Below are 17050 nucleotides of genomic sequence, written 5' to 3'. Positions count from 1 at the left end.
AGTGAGGCCTGCCGCGTGGGAAGTCTCGCTCCCGCTTCTCCAGGTCCCTCCTGTGGGACCGCGTTCCTCGGGGCCGAACGAAAGTCTGCGGCACCATTCCGCCTACCGCACGGCCAGAGAACGAAAGCCTGGCCTGGAGAGCCTGGTCTCCCAAGGCTGCCTGTGAGGGAAGCCCTCGGTGAAGAGGGTTCAAACGGACTTGGCAATTATTTAAAAATAATAGCAAGGTTCTTTGTGAATATTTGAAAATTTCCACAACAAAATTTTAAGAGAGAGTTACTTCGTCACTGAACTCCAAAGAGCGGTCACCTTCAGGCCAGGGTGAAAACCGGGTTCGTGGTCGTATCTGCAGGGGTTCTCTGGGGCTGCGGACACACGTGGGCGTGTGGGGGTCACGATGCCCGGAAGTGCTATGGGTGTGGAGCGGCCAGGAGCCGGGACGGCTGTCCACGTTGTGCGCCACAGTCCCCCATGATGCAGTCCAGTTCCGCCCAGAGGCCAGCGGGGCCCCTGTTGAGAAACACTGCTGAATTCAAAAGGAGAAACCTACCCAGGATTTGACATGTGCCCACACAACAGCAACATTTCCAGACAAACGCGGCGGTTTCTTACCAATGTTTTCCCGCTATCGCTGATCCATGAAAAAGCCACCGAGAAGCTTAGGATTATCCCTTAGTATCAGTGCAGGAGCTGCGTCCACAGAGAACCTGCACTTTGCTCCCGCTGTGGGGCCGGCGGCGAAGCTCGGTGAGGATCGCCCGTGCCAGGCTGGGTCACGGGCGCACAGTAGACCCCTGGCGATCACCGTGTGAAGGGACGCCTGGGGGTGGGGGAGGCAACAGGGCCCCTGGCCAGCCTCCCCAGACCCCTCCCGCCTCGCTAAGGACCCTCTTCCCCACCAGGGCAGGGGCCACTCGTTCACAGGCATACAGCAGACACTCAATGCTACCTGTTGGGTAAGCAAACAAACGTTGCCCCGTGGACAGAATGGCTGCCAAGGCCGACTGTGTCTCGAAGCCCTTTGCGTTCAGTGACGAAAGCGCGAAGGTTCTGGCGGTGGGTGTCCACGGGCTGCCTGGGCAGTGGAGGAGCCTGCGTGGCACCGGCCTGCCTCGTGGCCATGCCAGTATGCCCATGGCACCCACAGGGCAACAGGCCAAGCCTCCACAGTCCCTAGGCCCACCTGCCAGCCTGGCGGTGTCTGCCCACTTCACAGAGGCGCCCCGTGCCCCCAGGAGGGCTGGCGCGGGAGGAGCCAGACCCCGCCAAGACTTCCTGGCGTCTTTCCCCCCAGCACCGCACACGCCCCAGGGGGAGAAAAGGAGACGTGTACCCCGTCAGCTGGAGACATACTTTCAGCGCTTTTTATGCGGCATTCAAAGCACTTTGCAGACCACGACTCCCCATCACTCCGGGAGGAGGAAGCCTACAGAAGGGCCGGTCCGGCTCCCCCCACCTCCCGGCAGCCCCTCCCGGGGCCCCCTCTCCCTCCCTCCTGCAGGGCCGGGGCTAGGTCCCGTCGTCCTCCGGGTCCTCCAGAACCTCCACGTGCCCGTAGGACCTCCAGGCCTGCAGGTTGCAGCTCTTCAGGATGCTCCCCAGCTGCTTCCCCGGTCCTACTTCAAAAGTCTTGGGGAACTCCGTGCCCTTTTTCCTCCCGTAGACGGCGTGCATCGTCTGCTCCCACTTCACCGGGGAGACCACCTGCTGCACCAGCAGTTTCCGGATGTGTTTCGGGTGCCTGTATCTGTTCCCATCGACGTTTGAGTGGACGGAAACCAGAGGCTCCTTCATAGCAACCGACTTTAAAACTTGGGCCAGGGGCTCCAGAGCCGGCTCCATGAGGCGGGTGTGGAACCCACCGCTAACCGGCAGCATCTTGGTGCGCCTGAAGTGATACTTGGAGGAATTCTTCCGCAGGAACCGCAGGGCCTGGAAGGAAGGGAAAGGGAGTTTCAGCCAAGGCCGTCCTAGGGGGAGAGACACGGGGGGAGGCGGTCCCGCACGGAAGCTGCTACCCCTGCACGCCCACACCTGTCCGTCCCGCAAACGGCTGTGAAGGACAGGCTCCCTCCCCTCTTTGTTCCAGTTCAAACCAGCCATGCAGCTGGCACCCTGCGAGTCCCCCTCTGGGGCGCGGCCACTCGCACAGCCTACCGTGCAGGTGACCACCGCCGGGCTGGGAAGCGCGGTCCCTCCCAGCGCGCCTCCTACGCACCTTGGGGGCCCAGGGGAAGTCACTCAACCTCTCTGAACTGTTTGCATCCGTAAAACGAGCACAACTGCACCTGCTGCACCAGGCTGCTGGGAGGTGACCCGACGGGAGGTGTGAGAGGCTGGGACACACGGCTGGCTTTCAACGATCTGTCAGCCACCCTCCGAAATTGTTCGTGAGCCTCTTTCCTTATACTCCGTAAACCCCAAGAGAAAAATTCGGGAGGCTCCAAGCCTCGTTTCCTTCTATTGGAACCCCCTCTTCCGAGCTTTCTCTAGAGAAGAAAAGAGCTCTGTCTCCCAGAAGCCAAAAGCCTTCTCCTGAAGGGGGTCTCAGCTCAGAAGGGGCCTCCCTGGCTAACCCGCCCAAACTTGGGACTGTTTGCAAACAACGGCATTTGCAAATATTTAAAAAGTAGTAGATATTCTTAAGGGACCCTATACCCTCCGGACACAGCCCAGGTCCTGCCACCCCGACGGCCCTCCACTGGGATCTGCTGCGGGGCTTCCAGGGCACTAAACCGTCTGTCCGGCCCGGTCTCTCCAGGCTGTCCCCACCCGCAGCGGCTCAGAGGCTGGGCAGCCGTTCCCTAGAAGACCGAAGGGAAGCCTCGGTCACAGCAGCTGTATGACCTTGGGCAGTTTTGCCTTACCTCTCCGTGCCTCAGTTCCCTCTTCTGTGAAATGGGGATAATGACAATAGTTACCTCCCAGGCTACTAAGGAGAACTCTGCTTGGCACATAAGCCCTATATAAGGGTTAGCAGGGATTTTGTAGGCCAAGCCCATCCACGTCCACTGGAAAAAAGTATGTAACAGGATGGCTCTTTGTGTCCCCAAAGGGCAGGAAGGATTCGAGTTTGGCTGGATGGCACTCGTTCACCCATCCCTGGGGCCCTCCCGGCACGAGTGTACTTCGTCTGCCCGGGCATGGCCGACGCAGACTGTGGCTCGCCGCGTCTCGGTGTCCTGTGCCGGGAGCCCGTCAACTCAGCACAACTCAGCACGCTGTACCCGAAGTGTGAGCCACGTCTGCGGGAAGCAGTGAGGGGTCGGGCTGGCTGTCACTGCAGCAGAGTCCAGCCTGTCCTGACAGTTCACATCACCACCCCTCTCCCTCGTCCCCACGCCACTGAGGGGCACCCAGGAGCCCCCTCCGAACACAGGCCTTCCCACCGTGCCCGGACCGCCCGGGCAGCGGTGTCGACACGGATGGCTACTCTGTGGCACTTCCTGCATCATTCGGCATCCTTCCACGCGAGGTCTCTGGACTCATCCAGCTCAAGTCCGAGGTTAGGGCCACAGGACTCGAGGCCACGGCCTCGGTGCAGCGGGCTCTTCTGCGGCTGCCCTTGGCCCAGGCGCCGGTTTAGCAGAGGCCAAGGAGTTTTGTCACATCAGCCGTTGCGCAGGGACTGCCTGCTCAGGGAGACCCCGCCCTCGCCTGAGCTCTCTGCTGTGGCACTTCCGAACCCCCCACAGGGCCAAACCCGGGAGCCCGGGGAGTCGTCATCCTGTATACCCGACTGTCCGGGAGCTCCTGAGGGAGACACCGGCCCTGACTTGGAGCCCCTCCTGGCCCACTCCAGGCCCTGCCGAGGCTGTTAATGGGAATGAGCAAGCAGCTCCAAGATGAACGTGGGGCCACACTCACTGGTCTTCCCGTCATCTCAGAGCACAAGAGGGACCGTGGCTCTCACTGGTTCAGAGGAGATTCACAAAGACATCGGGCACATGGGCAAGGCCTCACAGGGATGATGGATTGAGCGCAGTCAAGTGGAGGAAGAAGGTTCCAGAATGAGACAGACCGGAGCTCCATTCCGCCTCCACCATCTCTAAGCACTGGCCGCTCTCTCTGCCTCAGCTTCCTCATGTGTAAAACATGCTTCTGTGGAGCAGAGACTGGCCGCAGGGCCAGGACGAGTCGGGGAGGCACAGGCCCGTCCCTGCAGCCCCTGGTGGGACCCTGTGCGGACCCACCTGGCATCCCCTGGGCCAGGCCCTTTCCTGTGGTGGCTCCCTGCCTCTCCGCTGAGACGCCCTCCCCCTGCAAACTTACCCTCCCAGCACCACTCCTGGTGGTGCCTCAGGCCCTCTGGCAGCCAGCCTGACCCTTGCTATGCCCCAAACCTGAGGCCACCTGTTCACGGCTTGTCAGTTTGTGTACCCTCAGTGCTCATTACAGAGGAGCTGCTCGGGAGATGTCTGGAAACACAGTGAATGGAAGGAAGGACAGGAGGAAAGAAAATGAACTCGGGACAAAAACAGACACCTAAGAAAAGACACAGCAGGAGGGAGCAACCTGGCAAGAATGGCTTCTCTGTCGCCAAGAAAGCAACCAGATCAGAGGTTGTGAGAATCGCAGAATTTACAGGAAGGCCCCGGATCATCTGGTCCAGCCCCTTACCTTCCACGAGGGCCAGGTGATCTGGTTATTTGCCCAAGGTCCTCATCTATGCGTGGCAGGGTGGGGACAGTAGCCCAGCCTCTCACCTCTTTCTGCAGTGCTACCCCTGACTCTGCCCCCTGCTGGCCCTCAAGTACTTCCCAAAGGCCACGGCTGGGCAGAGCGCCCATCACGCCACCGCGGGCTCACGAGTGTGGGTGGAACCTTCCGGGCTGGACTGGGGTCTATGAAGGCTGTTCCCATCAACACCAACCTCCAGGTGTCCTGAGATCACCCTGCAATCAGGAAAGAGGTAGCTGGCCACCTCACACACGGGGTTCTCTATGCCCAAAGTCTTGCAGTGCTCCCGGGCTTCCAAACAGGCGAAGGTGAACTTGGACTGAGGCTGGCCAAGGACAGACAGCATCCCACTGGGGACAGCTTCCGAGGCTTCCTGCATGGCCTCAGCTCGAATTTTCACCGCATGCAAACCTATCCGGAGAGAAGCGCATTTGGAACGATCAGGGCACATGATGGAGGGATGCCCAGACCCGAAAGACAAAGCACAAGTTCCACACTGCGGGCTGGAGACGCAGACGGTGGTATCTGTCACCAGTCCACAAGGCCACAGTTCCACTACATCTGTACCCATGACACAGGGGTGGTACTGCCATCACGAAAAGGGTGGGGGCGTCCTTGGCACCATAGAAATTAAAGCACGGAGCTCCCGGCCTTAAAGCCGGCTTGATGTACAATGGTGGTTCTTAACCAGGGGTGATGCTGCCTCAGGGCGGTGTCTGGAGACACTTATTGTCACAAGAGTGGAGTGTGGGGGGCTGTTGGGGGGGCATGTGCGCGTGCTACCGGCATCTGGCGGGTAGAAGCCAGAGATGCTGCTTGACATCTTACAGCGCACAGCCCCACCCCGAACATGGAATATCCGGCCCCAAACGTCAACAACAGTGCTGCTGTTGAGAAGCCCTGGTGCGAAGGAACAGACTTTGAGCTATACTGCTTTGGGCAAGTCATGACCTTCCGGGTCCAGTTTTTAGTAAAATCAGGATGAGAATATCTCATCTGCCTGGATTGTTGTGAAAACTGGGAATTAGTGTTGCAATAGTACAGGATTCTCATAAATCCGGCTTTGCTGCCCCCCCTTGGGGCTGGAGAACAAGGACACCGCCAAGGCAAACAAGCTGAAATGCAGAGCTCCCGGGTCAGTGCAGCTCCCGGGTCAAGTGCAAGGTGAGAGGACAGGCCAGGCAACTCCACTGACCGTGACGTAAGAAGGGCCTGTAACCACTGGACGTCCATCATCCTGGTCCTGGGTCTGCTCCCTGGCGGGTGGGGGGTGACCGGGCCAAGGAGAGGGTAAGGGACCAGTCCGGGGTTTGCTGGGACAACAGAGGTGTGAGGGGCACCCCCTGCACCCTTTCTCACGCACGTTCCTTCACTTGGCACATACGCTCATTTGTACTGGCTTGCCGGCCCCTTACACAGGTAAGGCTGCAGAGCGGATCCAGAGACGGCCTGAGGTAGGAGGTAGGAGAGAGTATTGCAAGTCCTCCCGTGCAGGCATTAAGTAACCATGCAAAACGTCAAGTGAAATAAAACCAGGAATACACATACGCTCTAATTCTGCAAATTATGTGCACATAAAACTACGTACGTATAAAATAGTTTTATTAGGATGTGTGAATATGCAACATTTCTTATCGCTTCCTTAATAGTGCCATAACGCTGCATCAAAGTAAAATGTAGTAAAAGTCAGTTTCAAGTGTATAATTCAGTGGTTTTTGTTGTTTCCATAAAACACCCCGTATCTGCTAAGTAATCTCTCCCCACTTCTCCTTTCCTCCACCTCCAGTAACCTGTCATCTGTTGTCTCTGTGGGTTTGCAAATTCTGGATATTTCATAGAAAAGGGGTCACACAACATGTGACCTTTTGTGCCCAACTTCTTCTACTGAGCATGCTTTTGAGGCTCATCCACGTTGCACCATGAATCAGCACTCTACTCCTCGTCATGGCTGAATAATATTCCATGACGTGGCCAGAGCACAACTTGTTCATCATCTGATGATGGACATACGGGTTGTTTCCACCCGTTGGCCACTGCGAATAATGAACACTTTTATGAACATCCGTGTACAGGTTTTTCTGTGTGGACACGTTTTCATTTCCCAGGTATATACCTATGGGTAGAATCACTGGGCCGCAGGGTAATTCTATTTGTAACTTCTTCAGGAACACTGCCAAACCGTCTTCCGCAGAGGCTGCACTGTTTTACAGTCTCACCAGCGATGTCTGAGGGTCCTATTTTTTCATTCTTGCCAACGCTCAGGATTACTACTATTATTATTATTATTTTAGTTAAAGCCATCCTAGTGGGTATGAGGTGGTATCTCAGTGTGGTTTTGATGTGCATTTCCCCAATGCTGAGTGATGTCGGAACATCTTTTCATGTGCCTGTTGGCCATGTGTATGTCTTCTTGAGAGAAATGTCTGTTCAAGTCCTCTGCCCATATTTAACTGTAAGTGAAACAGTTTATGAGCAAAACTCTTAGGAAGGAAAGGAAATACTTAGGAAATAAATACATATTTAAAAAAAAAAAAAAAAGAAGTGAAACTGATAGGTTCAAGATCAAACAGTCAGTTACCCTTTTTCATTCCGGGACTGTCTGCTGAACACCTATCACGTGACAGGCACTGTGGTGTGGGAGTGGACTGAGAACACCCAGGACAGGGTGCAGGGCAGGCAAGCAAGCAGAGTTCGGGAGATTCCAAAAAGAAAGAAAATCCCCAAGGAACCCTTCAGGCTTAAAAGGGAATCAAGGTGAAGTCTGGTCCTCGGGTTCCCATGCCGTTCTATGTGCTCCTCTATCACCCGAGTGGCTCTAGAATGGTTTCTGGCAGTGTCCTTTGTCCCCAGTTGAGCCCAGCAAGAGAATACCCCAGCACAAAACCAAACCCCTTCCTGGGTACCTTCAGAAAATTCCATGGCTCCGGCAAACACTAGGGCTGCAAATTCTCCCACACTGAATCCGGCAGCAGCAACACAGTTCTCAATAACCTGTGGTGACAGAGGCAGGACATGAGGCCAAGTTCTTGGCGGGGGGGGGGGGGGGCCGGGGTTCAGTCTGGGGCTCTGCACTTGAGAGCTGGCAGGGTGTGGAGAGGCTCCACAAGCCAGGAGCCGCTGGCCCGGTGCTCCAGCTAGAAGAGGGCACTCCTCCTACTGATGAGGACCTTTCCTGGCCAGGCAAGTTAAAGCCTGCTAGCTGGTTCTGTGGTGAGCTGGGACTCCAACCCAGGGCTCTGGAGTCTCTTGCCTCCACCCTGGAGATGCCCCTAAGGCCCGATGGAGCTGGAGGGAGCTAAGGAGAGAAGAACATGTCTCAGAGTCAGAGATGGATTTGATTCTTAGCCTGGGAGGGTTCCCTAACTTCTCTGAGCCTCAGTTATCCCGTCTGTGGAATGGGGACAGGGCAGAACCTACCTCACAGGACTACTGGGAAGGTTATGCAAAGATCATGTCTCTGAGGTGCTGAAGCACAGACCTGGCCCAGGGTGAGCAGTTGTTACCGCCACGACTCAACAGGACCACTCGACTAAGTCTGTTAGTGTCTCTGAGTCACCTTCTCTCATCCACAAAGTAACTGTATTTACCTCACCAGGTTGTGAGCACGGAGTAAAGGCTGTAAAGTAGGGCTTCACATTTACTGTTCCGATATCATTAAATATTAACAGCAGTCAATTCACACCTTCAAGTGAAGTGACATTCTCACACATCCTCCTCCTCATGATCCTTCATTTAAGGTTGAAGTTTAATCCTTCTAAAATAATTTAGTGATGGGGCGCCTGGGTGGCTCAGGAGGTTAAGCTGCTGACTTCCGCTCAGGTCATGATCTCACAGTTTCGTGGGTCCAAGCCCCGCATCGGGCTCTTTGCTAACACCTCAGAGCCTAGAGCCTGCTTCGGATTCTGCTTCCTTCTCTCTCTGTCCCTCCCCCGCTCATGCTCTGTCTCTATCTCTCAAAAATAAATAATAATAAAAAAAAAAAGTTAAAAAAGCTTTAAAATAATTTGGTAGTCAACAAGTGACTAGGGTTATTTAAAATTGCAGCCCAGGGGCGCCTGGGTGGCGCAGTCGGTTAAGCGTCCGACTTCAGCCAGGTCACGATCTCGCGGTCTGTGAGTTCGAGCCCCGCGTCAGGCTCTGGGCTGATGGCTCGGAGCCTGGAGCCTGTTTCCGATTCTGTGTCTCCCTCTCTCTCTGCCCCTCCCCCGTTCATGCTCTGTCTCTCTCTGTCCCACAAATAAATAAATGTTGAAAAAAAAATAAAATAAAATTGCAGCCCAGCCCTCGACTTCCCAACCCCTTTCCCTGCTCTATTTTCCTTTCTGGTACACCCTATGTAACATGCTATGTCATTGACACAAATAGTTCTTCATTATCTATCTCCCTTCCCCGAACACGCAGGCTCCCCTAGGGCACGGATCCCTGTTTTGTTCAGGGCTGTATCCCCAGCGCCTAGAACAGCGCCTGGCGCCGAGGGGGAACTCGGTGAGAATGTGCCCCGTGCATCATACGTGGGAGCACTGGGGCCTGGCAGGTGCGTCCTGGCCTGGCTGGCGGAGCTCGCGCAGGGCAGGGCCTCACCGCGGGCTGCAGGTGATGCAGTTTCTCGACGGCGGCCAGCGAAGCCACGAAGACAGCGGGCTGGCAGTGCACGGTGCGGTCCAGGGCCTCCTGCGGCCCGTGCAGGCTCAGCTCCAGCAGGTCGTAGCCCAGCACGCTGCGGGCGGCGGCGTAGAGCTCGCGGACGCGCGGGTAGCCGAGCAGCCCCCGGCCCATGCCCACCACCTGGCTACCCTGGCCCGGGAAGAGCAGCACCGAGCACTGGCCCGGCGGCCGCCGCCGCGCCGCCGCCTCCCGGGGCCCTTCCTCCGCGGCCGTGGCATCTCGCAGCAGCTCCGCCACGTTCACGGCGCCCGGCGGAGGCAGCGGGAAGTTCGAAGCGCCCCGGCGGCAGCCCGCGCCCCAGTCCCGGGCCCACGCAGCCCGCGCGACCCGCACGCTCATGGCGAGGCCGCTGCCCCCGGTGCGTTACCGTGGCGACCGAGGCGCAGTGAGGGCGGCGCGGCGCGGCGCGGTCCTTGTCGCATTTCCCGCCGGGCAAGCCGGGTCTTCCGGGGGGCGGGAAGCAAGGTTCCGCGGCTACTGGTTCCGCCCCGGCTCCGCGAGCCTGTGCGGCTGCGCGCCGGGGCCTGGGGTGACCCAGGCGCTCGCGGGAACCCGCGCCGGAGCGAGTAAGGGTGGGCACCGCACAGCCGTCGGCCGGCGCAAGTAGTTATTGAAGGAACGGCGAACGCGCTGTAATACTCACTCTTTCTACCTAGCTCGTGAAGGGCGGTTAAGACGCTTCCACGTTGTTCCTCCTGCCTGATTTCTCAGCAGCTCTGTGCGGTAAGCCAGAGAACAGCTCTCTCGAAGAATCTTGTCTACAAGCCAAACAGGCACCTGTAAGCATCCAATAAGTATCTGTTCCATTGAACAAAGCCCTGGATGTTTTTCAGACCTTAGCTTATTTTGTATGTATGTATATATGCATGTATTTAATTAATTGATTGATTAATTTTTTTTCTAAACGTTTATTTATTATTGAGACAGAGAAACAGAGCATGAGCATGGGAGGGGCAGAGGGAGGAGGAGACACAGAATCCGAAGCAGGCTCCAGTCTCGGAGCTGCCAGCACAGAGCCCGACGCGCTGCTCTAACTCACAAACCCAGGGAGATCATGACCTGAGCCGAAGTCAGAAAGTTAACCGACTGAGCCACCCAGGCGCCCCTTAATTTATTTTTAAAGTAGGCTCCATGCCCGATGTAGGGCTTGAACTCATGACCCTGAGATCAAGAGTCGCTTGCTCTACTGACTGAGCCAACAAGGCACCCCGTGCCATTATTGGCTGATTCAATTCCTCAGGCAACGAAGTGATGGATAGGTGCTATTATTATCCTCAATTTACAGGTGAGTGGGCAAAGGCACAAAGACTGAATGATAGGTGGTTGGAGACAGAAGGGGCATTCGAAGTGGGGGTTATAGGTTTCTGAGCAGTAGTGTGAGGCTGCTCAGGGAGAGTGTAACTCTGACCTCACCCCACTTACCCTCTGCTCTTCTCTCATTTCCTGCCAGCCCAGGAGACAGACACACACACACACACACACACACACACACACACACACACACACCATAATGAGAAAGATTCAGATAGAATTACATCAGCAAATCTACTTCAGTGCGTTGGTCCTAAGAATCACATGTGCAAAGCCCTAACTCTCAGAACATCCAGTGCAGCCTTGCTTTTAACAAGGAAAAAGTGGAAATAAGCCATATATTCGACCAGAGGAGATTCCTTAAATGGGTTATGGCAGATCTATATGACCCTGTGGTCATCAAAGATGTGGAGGTTTTCAGGTTAAGACATGAATAGAGCACACGCTGCCTCCAGAAGCCTATAAATCCACAGTAAAGGAATCTTTTAAAGACGTAAATCCGCAAGGACAGGGAGAACAAGAAAGAGGGCCCTTGCAACAGAACTTCTGGAAGCTGAAAAGAAGGAAGACCAGTATTACCTGACTTCGTAAACTCCGGATAGCCAAATCCCTCCTGACAGTGGGGAAAGGTGACCAAGTCCTATTTATCAGCAGACTCCTCAAAAGTTTAGGAACTGGCAGCTTATAGACCTAGGGGTGAAAGAAGGTTAAAATAAAGAGGTATCTTGAAGGTATCTTTGAAGAACAGATCTTTATTTCTTTAAAAAAAATTTTTTTTAGTTTTTTTACTTATTGTTGAGAGAAAGAGAGAGAGAGAGAGAGAGAGCGCGCGCGCGCGCAGGGGAGGGGCAGAGAGAAAGAGAGACACAGAATCCAAAGCAGGCTCCAGGCTCTGAGCTGTCAGTACAGAGCCCGACACAGGGCTCAAACTCCACAGATCATGACCTGAGCCAAAGTCAGACACTTAACCGACTGAGCCATCCAGGCACCCCAATCTTTGTTTATTTATTTATTTTATTAATGTTTATTTTGGAGAGCGTGAGGGGGGAGTGGCAGAGAGAGGGTGGTGGGGACAGAGGATCGGAAGCAGGCTCTGTGTTGACAGCAGAGAGCGCGACGTGGGGCTCGAACTCACAAACCGTGAGATCATGACCTGAGCTGAAAGCAAGAGTAGGATGCTTAACCAACTGAGCCATCTGGGTGCCCCAAACAGTTAGATCTTTAGGCCCCTCTCTCTCAAGCCACTGAGTGGAACCCCTCCCTCATCTGGCAAACATCTGGGGTTTAGCTCTGGAAAGGACTGGACAGGGACAATGGTGAATGTGGGTACTCTGCTAAAGTGGGTAGGCCGAATGCAGAGATCTCCAGTGCTCTCCCCCACTAAGCTCCCAGAAACCTGGAGCCAGGCCCCTACCCTCCACGGAAGGGACTGAAGGGTCGTGGGGAATCTGACCAGTTCAAGAGGAAATCTGAAAGATATTGACAATCCAGGAAGTTCCCAGACAAATGGCCCGACAAGTTCCAACTCACAGTGATGTTAAACCAACAAATACTATCCTCACACGTGTTTTCTTTCCTCATAATCATGAGCAGCCAGCCCAAAATTCCCAAGCATCTGAGGAAAGCCTCTTACAAACAGAACACACACACACACACACACACACACACACACACACACACACACCCCACAATGCGTGGGATTCAGAGACTATGGTAAGAGAAGAAAATAATTGTTTTAAGAAAACTATCACAGATAGTTGAGAGGTAAGAGAAGATGCTGTATCCATGAACAAAATCAACAAAAAATTGTGTATAAAAAAACATTTAGAAAACAAATAAGAATCTCTTGGAAATTAAAAAGAGGACAGCAGGAATGGAACGCTCCATAGAAGGCCAGGAGGAGAAAGTTGAGGAAACCTCACAGCAGGTAAAATACAACAATCCTGAAATCCGAAAATCAAACCAAAACCAAAAGCCCTTGAGAAGTGGAAGAGAAAAGGAAGTTATGGGACCAGCCTGGGAGGTCGAGGATTCTGAGCGACAAGGGTTTCAGAAAGCGAAGTGAGAAAATGGAGGGAAGGAAATCATCCCAAAGAAAGGGTATGAGTTTCCCATAGGGGAGGGCCCCCTGAGCACAGGCACAATGGATGAAATTAGACCCCCATAGAGGACTATCCGTGTGACAGTCCAGACCTCTAGGGACAAAAGTCTTAAAATCTTCCAGGAAGAACAAAATAGGTCACATGCAAAGGCTCCAATCTCTGAATGACTCCAGCCTGCTCATCAGCCTGGCGTCAGCAGGAAGACTGAATGTCTTCAGGATCTGGATGGATAACGGTCTCCAACTTTGAGTTCTTCCTCAGCCAAGCATCAGTCAACCATGAGATAGAAGGCAAGATTTCTTTTTTTGAAAAAATATTTGTTTAATGTTTTTTATTTTATTTTTGAGAGACAGAGACAGAGCATGAGCAGGGGAGGGGTAGAGAGAGAGAGAGGGAGACACAGAATCCGAAGCAGGCTCCAGGCTCCGAGCTGTCAGCACAGAGCCCGACATGGGCCTCGAACCCATGAGCTGTGAGATCATGACTTGAGCCAAAGTTGGACGCTTAATTGACTGAGCCACCCAGACACCCCTGGATTTCTTTTCTTTCTTTCTTTCTTTCTTTTTTTTTTTTTTTTTGAGTTTATTTATCTTGAGAGAGACAGAGACAGTGTGAGAAGGGGAGGGGCAGAGAGAGGGAGAGAGAGAGAAAATCCCAAGCAGGCTCTACACCGTCAGCATGGAGCCTGATGCGGGGCTCGAACTCAGGAAACCGTGAGATCATGACCTGAGCAGAAACCAAGAGTTGGACCGTTAGCCGACCGAGCCACTCAGGCGCCCCTAGAATGCACGATTTCAAAATGGCCCTTCCTACACAGTCTTTCTCAAGAACCCCTGGAGGATGGGCTCAGCACAAACATGGGTGGAACCAACTAGGAAATGAGGAGCCGGCCAGCAGAAGGGGTCGAGGGCATCCCCGAGGTGATGGCGAAGAGAGACCCGGAATGATGTGTGCCCCACGCCTATGAGGGCTGCCATCACCAAGACCCTAGCAGTGGCTCTACTGCCTCCTTGGGAACAGAATCCCCACTGAGCCCGGCCCAGATTCTTGTCTGCACTTGGCCGATCTGGATCACAGGGTGGTGAGACCCTCTTGTCCCCTCCATTCCCTGCTGCCTGGTTCAGCTGCCTGTTCCCCCCTCTCAGAAGTGTGCACCCCTACTCCCGAGAGCTGAATACAGGTCTGGTGAGCTCACAAGCAACGAGGCAGAAAAGCCCAAGTCTCTGCCCATTTCCTGCGAAATGCCCATGTCCCAGCCACAGACGTGCCGGCAGGGGAGCCTCACCCCCAACCTTACCCTCTGCCCCTTCAGGGGCTCTTGCCAATGTTTGTCAGAGGCCCGATCCAGTCTTCCTTTCCTAGGGGTCTTCCTCTGGTCTGACCGTCATGCCCACTCTCTCCAGCCAGTTTTGTGCTGCCCCACTGTTCAAAGCTAATCAATAGAGTGCTCAGGGAGTCATAGCTGGGTGGTATTAACGGAACTCTAAAGGAAAGCACGGCCATGTTTAACACACAAGTCCAGTTAGAGGTGATCTTGGGGTGGCAGGGAGGAATCAGAATACCAGGAGGCCCCTGGGGTGCTGGCAATCTTCTATTCCTTGACCTGGGGAGTGGACACACTTTTTATTTATTTTTATTTTTATTTTAAAGCGTACACAGCATTTTATATATATTTCTGTTTGTAGGGAACACTTCACAATTAAGTAAAAACACGGTAGGCAAACGTTTGCTAGCGTAGAAAGAGGCTTCTGGTTTTTTGTAAGGGGAAGGAAGAAAAATTATAAAACCATTTACAGCGTGAAGGCATTCTTTTTTTTAAAAAATTTTTTTTTAACATTTATTTTTGAGACAGAGCATGAACGGGGGAGGGGCAGAGAGAGAGGGAGACACAGAATCGGAAGCAGGCTCCAGGCTCCGAGCCATCAGCCCAGAGCCTGACGCGGGGCTCGAACTCACAGACAGCGAGATCGTGACCTGAGCCGAAGTCGGCCGGTCAACCGACTGAGCCACCCAGGCGCCCCCATAAAGGCATTCTTGTAAAGGAATGTGTGACGCCCTTAGAAAAGGGCGTGGACAAAGTCACTCACTGAAGTATGGGCAGTGTTTTGCTCTAGGCGATGGGTGAGTAGGTGGCTTTATGTTTTCCTCTGTGCTTTCCAATTCCTTTACAATAAATGTGGATTTCTCATGGAATGAAGTAAACTCATAAATAACATATAAGGAAATACTGTGCCTGAATCGCGCTTGGAATTGGGAAGCTGAGTGACACATCGGTTAAGAGTGCAGATCCTGGGGGCGCCTGGGTGGGAATCCTGACTCCATCGCTCTGGCGCTGTGTGACCTCGGGATGTTCCCTCCCCTCTCTGAGCCTGTGAGGGTGTTTTCCATGCCTCCTTCCTGGATCGACTGAGGCCAAAGGTTGGGTTTGGTTGTGTTGTATCCTCCAGGGTTCAGCCCAGCGCTGGGCACCTTGCAGCGCTCAAGATACAGGCCAAATGCCCGGGAGAAGCTCCAAGCTCGGTGGAGTTCAGAGGTCACTGCCCACTTAGAATGGGGGTGGTGCAGAGTTGGGGTTCTGGAAGAACTTGCTGGCGCAACACTGGAGAGCAGTCAGACTCGGACACGAAGAGGTGTCCAGGTAGGGGGTGAGGGGTGCTTTGGCAGGGACACAGAGGAGGGAAAGGGTGGGGTAGTCGGCTTGACCCCATTTTGACAGGGCCTCCAGTGCCAGTTTGGACTGGATCCTAAGCAGCTGGAGGGTCCTCAGCAGAGGAGGGCAGTGGAAGGGACCAGAGGGGAGCTGGGGGCCAGCTAGAGGCTGCGGCTGCTGCTCAGAGGAGGGACGGGGACAGTGGCCCAGGCTCGAGTGGGGTCTGTGGGGCTGGGCAGGAGCGAGGCGGAAGTGATGGGAGGTTTCCAGGCACACCGGTGCGGTATCGCTATCTGCACGAAGACCTGCAGTGTGAGCCCCTCGGGCAGCGGCTGGCCCCTCCAAACTGCAGGGTCACATCTGTGAAAGGTGTGCGCACTTCACACAAACCTTGTGTTTGTTCTCAGTCCCTCCCTTTGGCTCTGGCAAGCAGCAGACATGTGGGGGCAGAAGTCTCTTGAGCCTTGAGCCCCATGTGTAGTAGGGGTGAGGCTGGAGGGAAGCTGCATTGTCTCCTCCCCACGAGTCTTCCGGGGGAGGTGAGCAGCGGGCCACTTGGCCAAGCCACAGGCACCTCCTTACAGGAAGTGGGTGAGGGCTGCCTGGCAGCTCGCTGGGAGGTGTGCCCAGACCGATTTCATCAAGGACAGCAGTCACAGGACCAGCTGCCACAATACTTTGAGGGACCCAGGAAAATGTTTTCATTGCTTTTATTTTAATTAACTAATCAGTTAACTTATTTTAATTAACTAATTAGTTAAAATATTTTACTTTTTAAAAAAATTTTTTTTTCAACGTTTATTTATTTTTGGGACAGAGAGAGACAGAGCATGAACGGGGGAGGGGCAGAGAGAGGGAGACACAGAATCGGAAACAGGCTCCAGGCTCTGAGCCATCAGCCCAGAGCCTGACGCGGGGCTCGAACTCACGGACCGCGAGATCGTGACCTGGCTCAAGTCGGACGCTTGACCGACTGCGCCACCCAGGCGCCCCAAAATATTTTACTTTTTAATGTAAGCTCTACACCCCACATGGGGCTCGAACCTACAACCCTGAGATCGAAACTCACAGGCTCCACTGAGCCACCCAGGCACCCCACCTTTTTTTTTTTTTTTCTAAGTAGGCTCCCCCTGCCCAATGTGGGGCTCAAACTCACGACCCTGAGGTCAAGAGTTGCATGCTCTACCGGCCAAGTCAGCCAGGAACCCCTTGTTTTAATTTCTTTTAAAATCAGAAGAAAAAGAAACAATGTAGCCTGGATTATACTTGTCTTTTTATCAAAGCAATCAAAGGAGGAAGGGGCTGCAAAGGCCCAAATCATTTGTGCTGCAGCCGGGAGGCTCCAAGCTACTGTGGTTGGGGAGAAGGAGCTATATAGTTCATGTTGGTCCCCCGAGGACCAATTTGGGCAACTTTGGCTCCCTCGGCCCAAGGACAGACTCTTGGCTTCAGTAATGAAGCAGCACCTGTAGATGAGGAGGTGAGGGGTCCAAGGCCTGGGGCCGGACATGCTGGGCCCATCAGGGTGACTCTGACAAACTGGAGGTCACCTCTGGGCCGTGATGGTTGCAGTCTCCCCTCACTGAGTGCCAACCGTCTGCAGGGCTCCCTGCCCACATTGCTCTGTGGCATCCTCATTAGT

The 17050-nt window shown here is 54.2% G+C and overlaps 1 protein-coding gene and 1 long non-coding RNA gene across 4 annotated transcripts; both read right to left on the bottom strand.

Annotated features, from left to right (window-relative positions):
• Positions 1–210: 210 nt before the first annotated feature.
• Positions 211–975, bottom strand: LOC121040219 (uncharacterized). The gene is made up of 2 exons (XR_005795190.1): positions 613–975; positions 211–510 (listed from the first exon to the last, which is right to left on the bottom strand). It is a non-coding gene; the product is annotated as an uncharacterized LOC121040219 (long non-coding RNA).
• A 362-nt stretch (positions 976–1337) lies between these two features.
• On the bottom strand, positions 1338–9761 carry MCAT (malonyl-CoA-acyl carrier protein transacylase). 3 transcript variants are annotated; one of them, XM_040490612.1, is made up of 4 exons: positions 9262–9753; positions 7584–7671; positions 4874–5091; positions 1338–1932 (listed from the first exon to the last, which is right to left on the bottom strand). In XM_040490612.1, exons 1-4 carry the CDS (start codon positions 9682–9684, stop codon positions 1510–1512), a joined length of 1152 nt encoding a protein of 383 aa, XP_040346546.1. In that variant the 5' UTR covers positions 9685–9753; the 3' UTR covers positions 1338–1509. The 3 variants fall into 3 exon arrangements, with proteins under 3 accessions (XP_040346546.1, XP_040346548.1, XP_040346547.1); XM_040490613.1 differs by lacking the exon at positions 1338–1932 and adding an exon at positions 2376–3245 and having other exon boundaries at positions 9262–9759; XM_040490614.1 differs by lacking the exon at positions 4874–5091 and having other exon boundaries at positions 1744–1932; positions 9262–9761.
• Positions 9762–17050: the final 7289 nt, after the last annotated feature.

This window comes from Herpailurus yagouaroundi, unplaced genomic scaffold (assembly GCF_014898765.1).
Source record: "Herpailurus yagouaroundi ecotype Mexico unplaced genomic scaffold, PumYag 182, whole genome shotgun sequence".
NCBI classification, from domain to species: Eukaryota; Metazoa; Chordata; class Mammalia; order Carnivora; family Felidae; genus Herpailurus; species Herpailurus yagouaroundi.
The sequence above is the reverse complement of the archived record's forward strand: the minus strand, read 5'-3'. Positions and strand labels throughout refer to the sequence as shown.

Bases quoted from the DNA above. Each gene is read 5' to 3' on its own strand.
- MCAT (XM_040490612.1), bottom strand. From the start codon at position 9,684: ATGAGCGTGCGGGTCGCGCGGGCTGCGTGGGCCCGGGACTGGGGCGCG. The intron at 5,092-7,583 runs GTACCCAGGAAG...CTCTCCGGATAG, and splicing joins AGCCATGGAATTTTCTGAAG to GTTTGCATGCGGTGAAAATT. The intron at 1,933-4,873 runs GTTGGTGTTGAT...CCTTCCTTCCAG, and splicing joins TGATCTCAGGACACCTGGAG to GCCCTGCGGTTCCTGCGGAA.